The sequence below is a fragment of the Trachurus trachurus genome (genome assembly GCF_905171665.1).
Source record: "Trachurus trachurus genome assembly, chromosome: 4".
In the NCBI taxonomy this organism is placed as follows: Eukaryota; Metazoa; Chordata; class Actinopteri; order Carangiformes; family Carangidae; genus Trachurus; species Trachurus trachurus.
The window spans coordinates 13,911,336-13,926,762 of record NC_139898.1 but is presented as its reverse complement, the minus strand read 5'-3'; the positions used below and the strand labels follow the sequence as shown (position 1 = coordinate 13,926,762).

General features: G+C 43.4%; 1 protein-coding gene across 2 annotated transcripts in view; it reads left to right on the top strand.

The window, feature by feature from the left end:
• Positions 1–15,427, top strand: part of ssbp4 (single stranded DNA binding protein 4) — an 83,303-nt gene that overhangs the window by 8,731 nt on the left and 59,145 nt on the right. For both annotated transcript variants that reach the window (XM_083969747.1, XM_083969748.1), the window contains exons 2-4: positions 1,510–1,582; positions 5,949–6,010; positions 13,397–13,481. In XM_083969747.1, coding sequence (XP_083825873.1) covers positions 1,510–1,582; positions 5,949–6,010; positions 13,397–13,481 — 220 coding nt within the window. The remainder of the gene's footprint in view (positions 1–1,509; positions 1,583–5,948; positions 6,011–13,396; positions 13,482–15,427) is intronic.

The window sequence follows — 15,427 nt, the reverse complement described above, 5'->3', positions numbered from 1 at the left end:
GCCTTGAACGCACCATAACAGTCCTCGTCCCTACGTCACCACATTCACGGCGTCCCTTGGCTGCACACACAGCCCTGCATGCCGTTCTCTCTCCTCATTGGATAAAAACTGTAGGATACGATAAATGTTTTCTCTTCGGCTCAGAGCAGAGCAGAGTGACTGACAGACCCGTGTTTCGGTCTAAACACTCTATGTAAGTGATTGCTGTCGGAAGATATAACTATTTAAGACTTATATTAACACAAATATATCACTTACTTCTGCTTTAAGCTAATTAATAAACACATTAGCTCTTGTTTCCATAATTTTATGTCAAACTTAAGTATTGAAGGTAGGACACTGTGCTTGACCTGAAATCAGTGACTTCATGGAGAAATGTCATCTTGTTTCCACGACAACCACCTCATGTGAAAACATGAATTTTGGATTCAAAGTGTCACACAGTGTCACGCAAACTAAAAAGTTACAATGTGTGTTTTATTCCTGTCACAACTTTAGTAGGAAAATCATCTTGTACGCCAAATCAATAATGATTATTGTTATTAATTATTGATAGGCCTATGTGTTGTGCTCCCCATGGCCACACAGTTAGAGTGTTTGCTGTCTATACCAGATCAACTAAATCGTAATGTTAAAGAATTGTCAGTGGAGTCAAATCCACTTTTCAGCCTACTTGTAGCAGCAGCTACATTGTTGTTGTTTTAGCCTGTGGTGTTGGCCCAAACCATTCTCACCAACACCCCTGTATTTGAACCATATTTGAGTTTTATGGCCCAGTTCAGAGCTAAAATGTGAGTGTTTGTCAGGATGTGAGATTTAACTCTGATGGGATGCTCATGTTGCTCTTCGATGACTGGTTATGTAAAAGCTTGATGGGCCGATAAAGTGCGAGGAGTGTTTCTGTGTGTTTGTTTAGGAATCTAGGAAATGAATTCCAATTGATCGCCATTTTCATCAAATAAGCATCAACACATGCAACAATAACAGGGATCCAGCAAGCGGTGTGGTCATATCTGAGAGACCAACTTCAGCCACATCAGAGGATATTTATCGTCTCCTCTGTCCATGTTTCTCTCTCGGTGTCTACACTGTTGTGTTTTCAGCCTGTGTGCCTCAACAGTAGAGTTTTCTAAAACCTCAGGGAAATGGCTGAGTGCCACCAAGACTCTCCAGCTCAGAGCTACAGAGCTTTACATCACACATTTACAACTCCTCCGCAACACATATGATCTTCATGCTGTAAAAACTTGTTTATCCAAGCGCCATCTCGGATGACACAGTGATGATTTCTGCCAGTTGTGTACATTTGCTGGATTATAGTTAATGGACTACATGAAATGAAACAAGTGTGGCACAATTAGGGATGAAGAGAGAATATTTGCTTTTGTATAATTATATATGTTTTGTTGAAATAATCTTTTTAATGACTTTTGGACCTAATGGGATGTTTTGGGTGTGATCCTCAGCACTGACTCTTCTCCTCCCTCTCTCCTTGTCTCTGTTTTGCAGGTTAGCTTTATATGTGTACGAGTATTTGCTCCATGTCGGCGCACAGAAATCAGCACAGACCTTCCTGTCAGAGGTAAGAAGTTCTTTCAGTTCCTATAGAATGGAAAAGGATTCCCCCTCTATTGTATGACCAGGAATGGAATTCACATTAAAGGTTGTTCTGGGTTCAAGCAGCTGTAGAGTAATTGTCCTGCAAGCTGGACTTGAAAAAAACTGTAACACTATTAATGTCAGTGAGCTAAAGCCTGTGTTTTTTTTAATGTTCAATGTTCTTTTTACTGTTTATTAATTTGGGACAATGCAAACATGGCATCTGGCTACTTAATTACCTGCCCGTCATTATCAGCTCTATCATAAATAATCATACAGTCTATATAAGCAGGGCAGTTTGACATATTGTAAGCGTGTGTTGTCATGGCTTTCGGCAGTGACATTTAGGAAAGGAAGCCGGTCACTGGTAAGTTAAATCGACTGTACCTTTAGTATTTGAAATCATTCCAAACATAACCATTTGTCCCAGGTCTGCTAGACTTATTAGTCTCATATTAGGCCCCTGAACTGTCGAAGAGGTAAGGGCTCTAATGTGTTGCATCCTCTTCCTTAATGGACATCCTTCCCGCTAATGGTCCAGTGTCCAGGCCTTCTCCAGTACAACACCTCTCCTGCCCACTGGCTTCATTCAGCTGCATTTAATAGGCGTGTGCTTCCCAACACTGAGAGAGGGCTTTAATGGCAAGCAAGGGCAGGTCTATATCATTCAACTTTAAAGGGATAGTTCAACATTTTGGCAAATTGGCCCATTGCCATAATCCCTATAGTCATAGCAGTAGGTTCGTTACCTTTATTTGTCGGTGTAAGCTATTTTTAGAACGGAGGAGCGGAGCGGCAGGCTGTTCAGAGCTACACTATGGAGGCTAATGGAATTTCTTGGTTTCCCTCATCAAACTCATCAAATACAAAATCCCAAAACTCCAAAACGCTTTCGTGGACAAGTTGTGAGCTGCACAATCACCACGCTATGAGATAATAATAGAACGTTACTAGACAGAGTTGTTTTAGAGGTAAATTCATGCAAAACCGCTGATGCGCGTTGCGTTCAGGGACAGTTTTTCAGCAAGCAGACTCTGTATTTACCTCGAAAACGGCTCCGTTTCGTAACGTTCCATTATTATCTCATAGCGTGGTGATTGTGCAGGTCACAACTTGTCCACGAAAGCGTTTTGGAGTTTTGGGATTTTGTATTTGATGAGTTTGATGAGGGAAACCAAGAAATTCCATTAGCCTCCATAGTGTAGCTCTGAACAGCCTGCCGCTCCGCTCCTCCGTTCTAAAAATAGCTTACACCGACAAATAAAGGTAACGAACCTACTGCTATGACTATAGCGATTATGGCAATGGGCCAATTTGCCAAAATGTTGAACTATCCCTTTAATACTGACTAATTTCATCAGGTGAGCTTGGTGTAGAGTCACATACACATGTCCAGGAGTGTGTCGAGTCTAGACAGTAGTTCAGTTGGTCACCTGTAAAATTGCAATCACTTTTGGTAACGTGAGAAAGTTCAGTTTTCAGTTTGCTCTGAAACCAATGAAGTTCATATTACATAATTTCAGTTTAAGGAGCAGTTTTGTGAAATATACTCTCTGAATATACTGCTGAGTTCTGCCCCAATTAATCTTTTTTTTTTTTTTTTTTAAAGTTACATCTCCCTCAGTTGTGTTGAAAAGGGTTTGGATTTTTGAAGGAAAGAAATTAAAGTTGAATTAAGAAAAAAAAGAATCAGAAACTTGCCCTAGATCACACTCACAGCAACGGATGCATTAATCACATGCAATCAGACAGAAATTGTTTGCCTTTTGCTTATAGTGTGCAGACAGGCGGGCAAGTGGGCACGGCTGCTGGAGGCCTGTGCAGCTGCCAGCAACCAGGAGTGGACATCTAAAATATGAAGCAGAGAGGAGGAGGGTGTGTGTCCGTGTGATGGGGGGGGGGGGGGGGGGGTGCAGCACAGGGAGATTAAGTGGTAGGGCTGCAGAGAGCCTCACTGATTTCAGAGCCCTTGTGGGTGAATCTTCTCACAGAGATTGAGTGTTATTGGTGAGCTGCTGGAAAGGGGTGAAGTTCTGGGTCGCAGGCAACCAGGGGCGCACACACACACACACACACACACGCATTGTCACTCACACTAAAACGGCTTCAAACGGGAATTAAAACAACATCTACATAGACAGGGATTAAAACAACATACACACAGACAGTCACACAGTCCATGTCCACAAGGCATGCATGCTAAGACTGCTAAGTCAATTTGACGCCAGTCGTCTCAAATGTTGCGCCTGCAACAGTATATTGCTTTACGATTTTGTTTATTTCAACCACGGCTTTGTTTTTATTTAGTTGTCTTGTACAGTCAGAGTCAGTGTATTAGGATTAGAGCGACCGTAAGGGTACATCTGAGCAAACACTGGAACTTGACCTTTGACCTTCCCCCACTTCATATGCCTCTAGCTGTGGGCTTTAAAGTGTTGAGGGATTTCTCCTGAGTATTTGAAGAAAGGTCGCCAACAGACTGATTTGTTGTACTCATCTACATCATTCAACATCCAACGGCCGCGTTAGCACTCGCTCACTGTTCTCCAGCTCTTCTTGAAGTACACAAGACATGATCACCCTCTCCTTGCTTTGATTCTTCCCTCCTCTTTCCCTTTCCTTTATACATTGATCACCCCTTTTTTCCTCCTTTCCCTCTCTGTGTCCTCTGTTCAACCCCCTCACTACTTAGTGCCTTCTTATTTCCTCCTATTTCCTCGTGCTCCTCTCTTCTCACCATAGTAAACAGGAGTGTAGTGACAATGGGTGAGTCCACCCATAAAAAACAGTCTCTGGCAAAACAGCTTATGACCCATACTTTTATTTTTAGGTGACTGGATAGATAGAATAGCTAGCATTGTTTCTTTTACCCATGATCCTTCCTAAACTGCTTTTGTTTATCATTGTTACCATGATAACAAAGTATGTGTCATTAAGAAAAGAAATGTGGACAGTTAATAAAACAAAAAAACACAGAGTTGTAAGCTACCTCCGAATGCACAGGACACAAGTAGAAATGCAGTAAAAACAAATAAAATGCAAATAAATAAAAACAGTACTCCCTTTGAAAATTGAAAACTCCAGAAAAAAATGAAGCAAATATTTATGACGAATGGTCTCAAGGCTAGTGGTGGGAGCATTGTCAATACATTCAATAATGTCTGAAATCAGCAATAGGTAATTGGTCCCATTAACTGATGTTGTGTTAAACATTGTTTTGTAGGTATTTCATATATTTCAGGTGTTTTTCCTAATCGAGCATCTGTGTGGTTAAAGGAGTGAAGATTCTTTTCTTGAGTGCATGCAGAGCTCTCAGCCTCTACATCACATTCTGTGTCTTCACAAAAATACAAATACACACACACACTTACAGACAAAAACATGCACAAATGTTTCAATGGATAAGGGATTTCCATCCTCATAGGTATAGTGAAGGCACACACACACACACACACACACACACACACACACACACACACACACACACACACACACACACACACACACACACACAAACACACACATACACCTGCTCATCTAATGAGAGCGCTATCACCTGGACTCTCCTGCCTCAATTAGCCTCTGTTCCTCCTTCAGTTAGAAGCACGCACACACACGAACACACACACGAGCACACACACGAACACACACACTCACGTTTATAGTATACACATAATACACTTGTGTCCCCAGGAGGACTTGCCACTCTATGCTCTCTTGCACAGTGCAGCGCTCAGCTCTTTAGCAGCATTAAATCAACAGGCCCACACCCACATATGGCACATCACATCACTATAAACTGCACTGGGGAAATCTATAGAATAGAGCCTTTAATAGAAATCTGAGGCTTGGATCTGTTTAATATATATATTTGGATAAAATAGAGAAATTTTGCTGCTCTCATGTTGTCCTCAAAGACTCTGGTGAATCATCATCACTCAGACTGTATGCACTGCGAATGTGTGTGCGTGTTTGTGTGCCAAGTCACGGCAGTAGGAGTGTGTGAAGCAGGTAGCGGGTCTGTTATCTCTCACTGGATCTTATCTCAGTGTCCAGATACAGGCAGGAGCTCTGCTGGTTTGTGAGGGCAGTGGAGAGGGCTGCTGCTTCAAGACAGTCACAGTGTCTCATCCGCAAACTTCGCACCGCACCTCACTTCGCTGCACTGCCCCTCAGACTATTTTTCTGTCCACCATTTCTCTGTCTGTCTAAAGCTGGGAGGACAGTTGAGCAAAATAATTACATTATGCATAAAACATGCCGCAGTGTCTAATTTTTCATTTCCCTGTCCGTCTTCCCTGTCTTCTCCCCCTGCAACCCTCTCACTCAACCCCATCTCTGTCTCTCAGATCCGATGGGAGAAGAACATCACACTTGGGGAACCTCCAGGATTTTTACACTCATGGTGGTGGTATGTATATGTTGAAGTTCTCTCTTTATTTGACCACACACACATTGTTTTTTCAACAGCTCACATTCATACAGCAGAAGGACTCTTGATGGTCTGAAAGAATGTGCAGGGGTGGAGAAGGACAGTAATTGCAGGGAATGCTAAGTGCATCATCTCACACATGTTTAAGTGCTGTACTTCTGGCATCCCTCTGATTGACAAGTGAGCTAACTTCCTTTGCTCTGTTATTTAAATTGAACACTTAAAAAACAGCTCACATTGAAGCATGCACTGTCAAATCAAAGTCAAAGTCAGAGACAGATTTGGTGTCACTGGGGTTTTAAAAGCTAGACACTGTGGGCTGCCCCCCCTGGACAAAAATGGGACAACTGTGTCCCAGTCCCCCTCGGCACAGGAGGAATCAGGGGGATGTAGATAGGAGGTATAATGTTGCTATGCATTCAATAGGGTTCAGTTTGATCCCCCATTTTTTAGCCTGCATTGGCAAATTGGCATCATTAAAAGTTTGCCAAATTAACTGTTAATAGTTGCTGTTTGTCCTGCACCCATGGGTGCACAGGCATCTATCACCTGGTTACTCTGATACCCAACAAAACTTAGAAATGTTAAGTTCTGTGGTTATAAGGAGACTCGTTTTTCTATGATTTTTAATGGGGTTTATGTGGATTTATTTGTGTTGGACAGCAGAGATCGTGATAGATACTGACCCTTGGAAAGTTTAAGTCATAGTGAATCTAAAAATATCTCCATGCATCATGTCTGTGTTCAGATTTGACTGATGTTAAGGAGTGACATTTTTGAATTATGGTTTTTACTGTAATTTATCTGCAGTTTGAAACTTCTGCTCCACTGCAAAGTTTTTGAGACCGTTTTAACTTGATGCTCCATTTAGCAGAACAAGACTCTGACGTGGTTTGTCCCTCTTTTCTTTTAGCTTCTTTAAACAAATCTGTCAGATCTGTTAATGCTAGATAAATAGAGAACAGTGTTTTCTATCTCGCTGGAAGAACGGGGTCAGTGGGCTTACGGCCTGACACGTACGCTGTTTTCCTCCTAGTCTGCATAAGAGGGAATGGAAACACCCAAATGTGAGATTCCCCTTCTCTAGTTGTCAGGCCAAGAGCTAGGAAATCAAACTTTGTGTCAAAGAGGGGAGCAGACATACAGTGAGGAGGAAGCTGGGCAGCTGGAAGGATTGCAGACAAACAGACACGCAGGGAGGTTGAGAGGCTGAATCCTCAGCAAGGCAGCACGAGAGGCGAAGAGAGCCAGGATAAGAGGTTTGACAGGGCCCGCTTTGTTTGTCATTCATGCTATCCTGCTCATCCCCAAAGCCCCCTGGCCGGCCCTGTGTAATAAACCCGGACATGCGGCTTCATTCATTCATCCTCTCTGGCCCCAGAGTGTGTTGTAATTGTGCCGCCTGTTGACACGGTTCATAATGGTCCTTAAAGAGCCTGGCTTCTCTCAACCTGACAGCTCTCAATTGGACAGCTACCAGTAATACTGACAGAATGACATACACAAACATACAGCACAGTGTAAGTTTGCTCTCGCCTCTGCCTGAACCAATAAGAGAGCTCAGGGAGAGACTGGCCCTGTGTGTGTGTGTTTATGTCATTGTGTGTGAGAGAGAGAGAGAGAGAGAGAGAGAGAGAGAGAGAGAGAGAGAGAGAGAGAGAGAGAGAGAGAGAGAGAGAGAGAGAGAGAGAGAGAGAGAGAGAGAGAGAGAGAGAGAGAGAGAGAGAGAGAGAGAGAGAGAGAGAGAGAGAGAGAGAGAGAGGGATAGTGAAAGGGAAACTGTACTACTTTCTGACTGTATTGATATATTTCAGTAGAGTGTGGGAGATGACCTTGTGTGTGTGTGTGTGTGTGTGTGTGTGTGTGTTCATGTGTGTGTGTGTGTGTGTGTGAATGCCAGAGAGCAGTTGGAGAGTAGGCTGATGATTAGCCAGACTGAGCGGGGCAGGGCTCCAGTGTAGTATGACCTAGCTGAGGGGCGTCTGTCTGGGCCACGCAGCACGTGGACATGGAGACTCACTGGGGGTGGGGTCCCCCCGCCCCCCCTGCCCCCCCCCACCTTCAACCTCCAGCCTCCCCCAAAACAAAAGCTCCAGATGGTAGGAAAGCCACCAACCTCCCTCATCCCTCACCCTTCACTCCCCCCTCCCTCAACCTTTGTCTGGAGGCCTGTCCCTTTGTTTGCGGAAGAGAGACCCCCGAACGGATTAACTCTTTGCATTCCAGCCTCTTTTGTGTTAAACAGCCAAATCTAAGACCCCGACCCCACCGCCACCCCGGCCCCACTGCCGTCGTCCTCCTCGCTGGGGTTTTCTTCCCTCCAGTCTCTGCCTCTGTGGCAGTTTCCTGTAGGACAGTGTTGGTAGAATAAGACCGTGGCTGTAAGAGGGGGAGGGGGAGGGATGTTGGGGGAGGAAGAGGGAGGCTGGTGGTGGGGGTCACTCATCCACATCTGTTGTTATGGGTGGAAGGATAAAGAAAAGGCTCAGCGAGGGCTGCAGGTGTTGATTGTGTCATTAGCTCCCTCTCTATTGGCTGCTGCTAGTTGTCTCCTCCTTATCCCCAAATCGATTGCTTTAACCAGTTTTCACTGGATGGCCGCTGAATCCTCAATACACACCCCCACCCAGCCAACACAGAAAACATTAACACACACAAAAACCTCAGCACAACAACAGTATGTAGAGGGATCCACTGTGTGATAGCCCCTGGCTGAAATTCTTGTTTGTGAGGGGCAGAGAAAACAGAGAGAGTGCAGCCAACCTCTGCTCTTAAAGTCTGGACTGCTCTTTATAAACACAGGTACCAGACGATTCACTCCACTCTTCTCCTTAAGTCTTCACCTACGTTCATTCAGATTGTAAATACAAGCAGCTGATTCAGAAAAACCATTCACATCCGTGCTCTAATTGTAATTCAGAGTTGGAGACATTGGGAATTTCTGACAGCTCTGATATTTCACACTCAGTAAAAAGAAGTGTGGTGTCAACAACACGGCGGCAAAATGGCTGGAAAGTCTCCATCAGCCGCATCTAAATTTAATCCAGCAATTTATACGAACACTGTCAAATCGGCTGATTTAAAAGGAGCCATGCACTGTTTGCATAATCGTTTCAGTTGCTTAATTACAAATAGCCCATTTCCGGGGCTAGCAGTGGGGGAAGCCATCTTGGAATAATACAGGAAGCTTTTGCGTTTCCTGAATGCACCGTATCCAAGTGTCGCTGGTGCAGAGCTCCGCTGCAACAAACACCTTGAAGCGGTTGAAGTTTGAGGTTGTAATAAATAGAGCTTGGTTACACCACCAGTCCAAGCTGTGAAATTTAGGACTTAGATCAGTTCGTGTCAGTGCACCTGGGTAAACCCACGCAGAGCTTTCAGCCCAATGTGTGATTTTGCAGCGTTAACTGAAAAGTGTACACGCTGATGTTTGAGGGAAAAGACACATGGAGAGTCAAAAATAGGAGAAGCTGTGTCGCACTTTGCAATTTTATACAACCTTTGCTCCACAGAAGAGATGTGGTACAGTTTACAAACAAGTCATGAGAAACGACCCATGTTAACTTGCTGTACCGATTTCATCAGTGACCTTATTGAACTTTTTCGATCAGACAGTCTGTCTTGACCTGTCCAGAGTTGCTCAAGTCTCCTCCACCTGTCTGACAACATCCACGCATCTTCATTTTTTTTGTTTGCTTCCCCTTAAGCCGTTAATCTTCGTGCAGTGACAGTTGCTGTATTTATTAGCCACAGTCCAAAGGGAGTGTTGCTGATTTACATGGCACTGAGATGTTGTTTCCTCCCGCTCTCTGAACGCACTGCTGCTACCAGGAGAATAGCTGCTACTTGAGTCGAGGTAATAAAGACAACTGGAAGGGTTGTGTTTCTCCGCCTCCGCTCTTTGATTGCACCATTTTGTCCCATTAAGAAGAGTCTGTTCTGATAAGAGGAGGAGACGGCGCAGTTGGCTCTCTGTAACTTTATTTTTTGGACACTGGTTCTCTCAGTTATGCTCTGTCAGCCTCCTTATCTCAGCGTGTCTCCATCTCTGTCTTAATTTCTTTTTCTGCTGTCTTCTGACTGGCTCAGTGGATGGTTAGATGGTTGGCCAAAGACATGCAGAGGATTATCATGTAGACCTGCCACCAGCAGCCTGTCTTTCTCTGTCTTTGTTTACACTTCTCATTATAATGGAAAAGCACATTGTAACCACTGGCTTTGTCAGACCACAGTTAATTGCAAATAATTATCGTGATGGCATTTCATTTTAGTAATTGTCTTCTTCTGGACGGCTGGACGCTAATCCCTTCCTCCTCTGTTCTGGATACAAAGTGTGTGTGTGCTGAGAGTGCCAGCTTGTATTTTTTTTTGCCTTGTTTCTCATTTGAATGAATAAAAAAGGACTTTGCATGACTCCAAACTGCAATTTAAATCTCTCCTGTGACCCTTCAAAGTAAGAGCAGTTAAAAGTTTCCCTCTTCACAGAGTTGTGTGCCTCAAATACCGCCAGTTACTGCCCATAATACCATAAAGAGCTTCTCATGATGAGATGATTAGATTGAAATGATTAGATAATTGGATAGAAAATTTACTATTACAAGGGTGTGCAGAGTACAAGATTTCTTGTAGATTGCTAGTGCTAATTAACTGTGAATGTTGACTTCCCAGATAATTTCTAAAGATTAATGTCTGTGAAAAGGAAGCGACAACAGGAAGCGACAACGACTATGACATGGGCTTTCCCCCTAAATGTGGGTGGGACTGTCAACAATGGACACATTCAGTCCTAGCAATACGTGAGATGGCACAGTAGAAGAGATTTTTCTCACCTGACTGCACCCTGACCCTGGAAATTTACTTTTCAGAGAAGCTGTTTTTAATTAGGAGAGTACAGGAGTAATTTTGCTTGCCATTATAACACCTCTTCTCACCTAATGGCCCCTTTCATCTCCTTTTCTTCCCGTTCTAACTCTACACAGAAAAAAAAAAACCTTTCCTATGTCAGCCACCTTAAAATATTATCAGAATAATGAAAAGTCTTGGTTCCTATGTTTAGTCCCGCCCACCAGCGATCCAGCCTCAGATTATGCAGAGAGACACTGAATGAGATTTTCCCTGTGTGGCTCAGACAGACGCAGGTCAGCTGTTCAAATCGCAATATATTCCAGACGCACAGGCTAGGAGATGTTAGATCACCTTGCCCATACCTCTGTGCCTGTACCTGCTTGTGTCTTTTCAGTAACAAACTGTAACCTGCGTCCCGTTTCATTTCCCTGAGAGCTGATTGAATTTGTGATGGCCGCGCCTCCTCCTCTGGCGGAGCAGCAATCTCTTTAACACCAACCGATAGATATGATAATGTACACTGGCTTCATTGTCAAGTGACAGAAGGGCAGCACAACACGCACACACACCATATGTGTTCACCACCGTCTTTGCACAAGTCCCTCTCTGTTCCCTCTGCACCCTCCTTGTCTAGAGGGGACCCCAGTGCTCGCTGAATGCCTCAGGGCACCAACTCTGTCTTTTAATCTTTAAATACTTTAATAACACGTTTCTATTTTAGTTCATGTGCTTTGAGAGGTTGGTACGTCGTGCCACAGGGTTGAAATTTATTGTTCTTTTTATTTTTAGGACACCTATTGTTGCACTCTTGTTTTGTTATGCCCTCAAATAACAAAAATCAAAAGGACACAAGGGAGAGTGTACATCAGTGATCAACAGTGGTTTTGTAATAACCGTATTTAGGAGATAATAACACTAACCCATGAAAATCAAACATCTTTTACGGTTGGAAGTGACCAACATGTGACAGGGTGCCGCTGAGCGATTCTCTGACAGTTCTGGGCAATCAGCTAATATTTTCTGCTCCATTTCGCAGTATGTCATATCAAGTGTCACGGCTGTTCCTAACATCAGCACAAAGAATGCATGTGGCGGTTTATTTGCACCTTTATTTATTTTATTTGCAAAAATTTCCTCTGATGAGTTCAGCAGTCCTGTTTATATACAGTATATATATACAACATATACATTTATACACACTGTCCATGAAATCAATAACTTGAGAAAGGAGAACTCTTTAATGTGGACTGGCTTACCAGGTACTTAATTTCAGCGCAGTAATTAAGGGTCCATTTGGAGTGGGACCTGGTGGCTCCTGCTGCCCTGGAGGAGTGGGGATTGGTCTAATTAGCCAATATGAGTATGGCTGATTGGGCAGTAAGTAACATAATCACAGCTGATTGGACAATAACCTGCAGGTCAGCAGGGCAGGCTGAGAGGAACATTTGGAGACTCGTCCTTCCTGGATGAAAGCGTTGCGGAGCTGAGCTGCATGCAGGCTTCAGGCTGGACTGAGGAGTTGTGGTGCCAAAGTGGAGTCTGACAGTTTACAAGGCTTTTTAATAAGGCTATCAAACCTAAAATCCTCTGTGAATGCTGACCAAAATGTGTCTTTATTGTTGAATGTTAAAAACAGGGGAGCTGCATTACAGAGTTGATTATTCAATTAGCTGATCAAAAGCAATTTAGATATGTCCACTTTTAAGCAATAGCAAAAAGCAATTGTGTTTTTTTTTGTCCTCTATGATGATCAAGTAATATTGTTGCACTTGGATGGTTGGTCAGACAAGAACAAGCAGATGAAATATGTGAACTGTGTTTTGTTTTACAAGCAGTTGCAGTGCATTGAAAGTTAACATCAAATGTATTGAAGTCTGGTCTTCTTGGTTTATGTGTTTTTTTTGGATCAGATATTCTCTGATTTATACCTTGGCTGTTATGGCATTTTAGATTCACACATGTTCATATTCAATTGATAGTTTAAACTCATATGTTATTCTCTGCAGACTCTACTTCAAACTGTTACATTTTGACAAAGGTCTTTTATGGCTTCTGATGTCAAGCGGTTGTTAAACTGCTGCTGTCACAGTTGTACTTGTGATTTGATTAATAAAAAATGATGAATAATGTGTGATCGCTGACTTTAGTTTTTCATGATTCTTCATCTCCATTATTACATAAAAAGTGCATTTGCAAAAGCTTTGTAATCCCCAGTTTTGACAAGTGAACAGAAAAAATGTGTTTCTAATTCTCAAACAACAATATTAAAAGCTATGATTTCAGTATTGTATCACATCTATACCACCCCTGTTACATTTCTAACATTACCTGCTTCAGCAGTCAGTGAGGATTTGTTGTGCCTCCATCCGATCACTTTGACAACATGAACTCAAAACTTGTTTCCATTAGAGATTTGCAACCATATCCACAACAGAAACACAAGAAGCAGGAACAGTGTATGTGTTTGGATCACGCAGGAAAGTGTCTAACTACTGTCGCTCTCTTGCCTTGTGTGCACAGTGTATTCTGGGATCTGTACTGCGCTGCCCCGGACCGGAGGGAGACATGCGAACATTCCAGTGAGGCCAAGGCTTTCCATGACTATGTGAGTGAACTTAACCAACCCTCGGGTTGTGCACGAGGGGCACAAATATACACACAACAACCACTTGGATGCACACATTCACACATGGTTGTGAGATGAACGCGTGTGCAGAGTGTGTATCAGAGAAACTATTCTGACTGCGATAATGCTGCTGGTTCTTGTTTTGACATGTTTCTTCCCGTCTGCGTGTCTGCTGTGTCTGCAGCACCCTCTGCTCTGGATGGGACAGACTCTGAGTCAGACAGCTGAAATAGGCTGCTTTTAAAAAATGCACCATCTACGAACACCAATTATATATTTCATGGGAAAGCCCTCCGACTCCCATCTTTGAATTTTTAAAGTCTTGCAGAGGTCTTCGTGGCATTCTGCCCCATTTCACATGTTTCACCTTGATCAGTTATCTAACATCAGTGACACAACGCTGCGTAGCTCAGCTGCTGGATGCACTTCCTCAACTGCTGACCTCTGACCCCTCAGGGCTTAGCGTAACTGACAGCCTAAGGTGAAAGGTCTCAGCACTGCCTGGCTATTTATTGGTCCACTCACTGTTTCAGGAAAGGTCAAAGCACATAAAGCAGCTGGCTGATCACAAGAGAGCATTAACACACACATTCACACACAATACATATACACACAGGACACATTTAGAGCTGGACGGCGCTTTGCTAGGTGTGGCTGCAGGGGCTGGACAGGGTGATGAAAGGTCAGAGTCTACAGCCCTCTTGACCCTCTCATCTTCTGGAGAGTAGGAGCAGTCGATCAGTAACCTATCAACCACACACACACACACACACACAATTTTGAAGAGCTGGTCGATGTGTGTGGGGAGCTGTGGTTGGTCCGGCTCTCATTATTACAAATGACCATTTTGCTGTGATTGTCGCCTTTTATTCATGGATGTCTCCCTTTTTTTGACTTGTCCTCACTACATCAGATGATTTGCATCATGTTGCCCGAGACGTGTCTGAATAGGGATTACATGGGCATGAGTTACGATGATGACTGGACAGGACGCTTCATTATGGTTACCGCTTGGCAGAAGTGAAACCTGAAATGGATTAGACTTGCTATTCTTACCATACGTATTTCATTCAGGCTGTATTAGCCTGTATCCACTCGCCCATTCAGTTGAACTCTCTTATGAGGTTTGACAGTAAAAGTGTGAGCACTTGTCAGCTGAACAGATTACATTTGTTGTGCATGTACTATGCATATGAACGTGCGGGCGTGCATGTGTGCGTGTGTGTCAGCACAGGTTGATGTGTGAATGTCTGTGCCCCTCTGTGTGTGTGTGTGTGGATGTGCATGTGTTGGACAACCATAAGATTAATTACATGGTTAATTAAACCTAGTAGTTAATTAAATCTGACAACTGTGTCTAATTAATCTAAATGCCATATAATTTCCTACACCTTTCTCCAGAGGTAGGCCAGCTGGATACCTGCATGTCAGCTCTTTAACAGCTCCAGTTTGACAGGCCTGGTCAATATAGAACTGAAGTTTTAAGCTTCCTATTTCTGCCACTGTAAGAGCTGCATTCTTTTAAAGTGCATGTGTTTCAGTCAGTGGCTAAATGTATCAGTCACGATCACTAATTCTGTTTTGTGTTTGACCGTGGAGGGAATCAATGAAATGTAGACTCAAATTGAAGTAAGGGACTTTAAACGAGGCTGTGAGGCTCGGGACACACACACACAGACACACACACACACACACACACACACACACAGACACACACACACAACTTTGCTGCAGTTGCTTCGCTGTAGTTCAATGATTCAGACTGTGTTGTTTGACCTTTTGACCTGGCTCAAGTTCAGGAGGTCAGAGTAAGCAAGCTGTCAAATAGAGAGGGCTGATTGGTTGGCAACGCATCAGAGAATTAGCTGCCAGTTCCCCTTTTTATTTCTCTGATGTAGTGTTTTTGAAAATGCTTCTTATGCCAC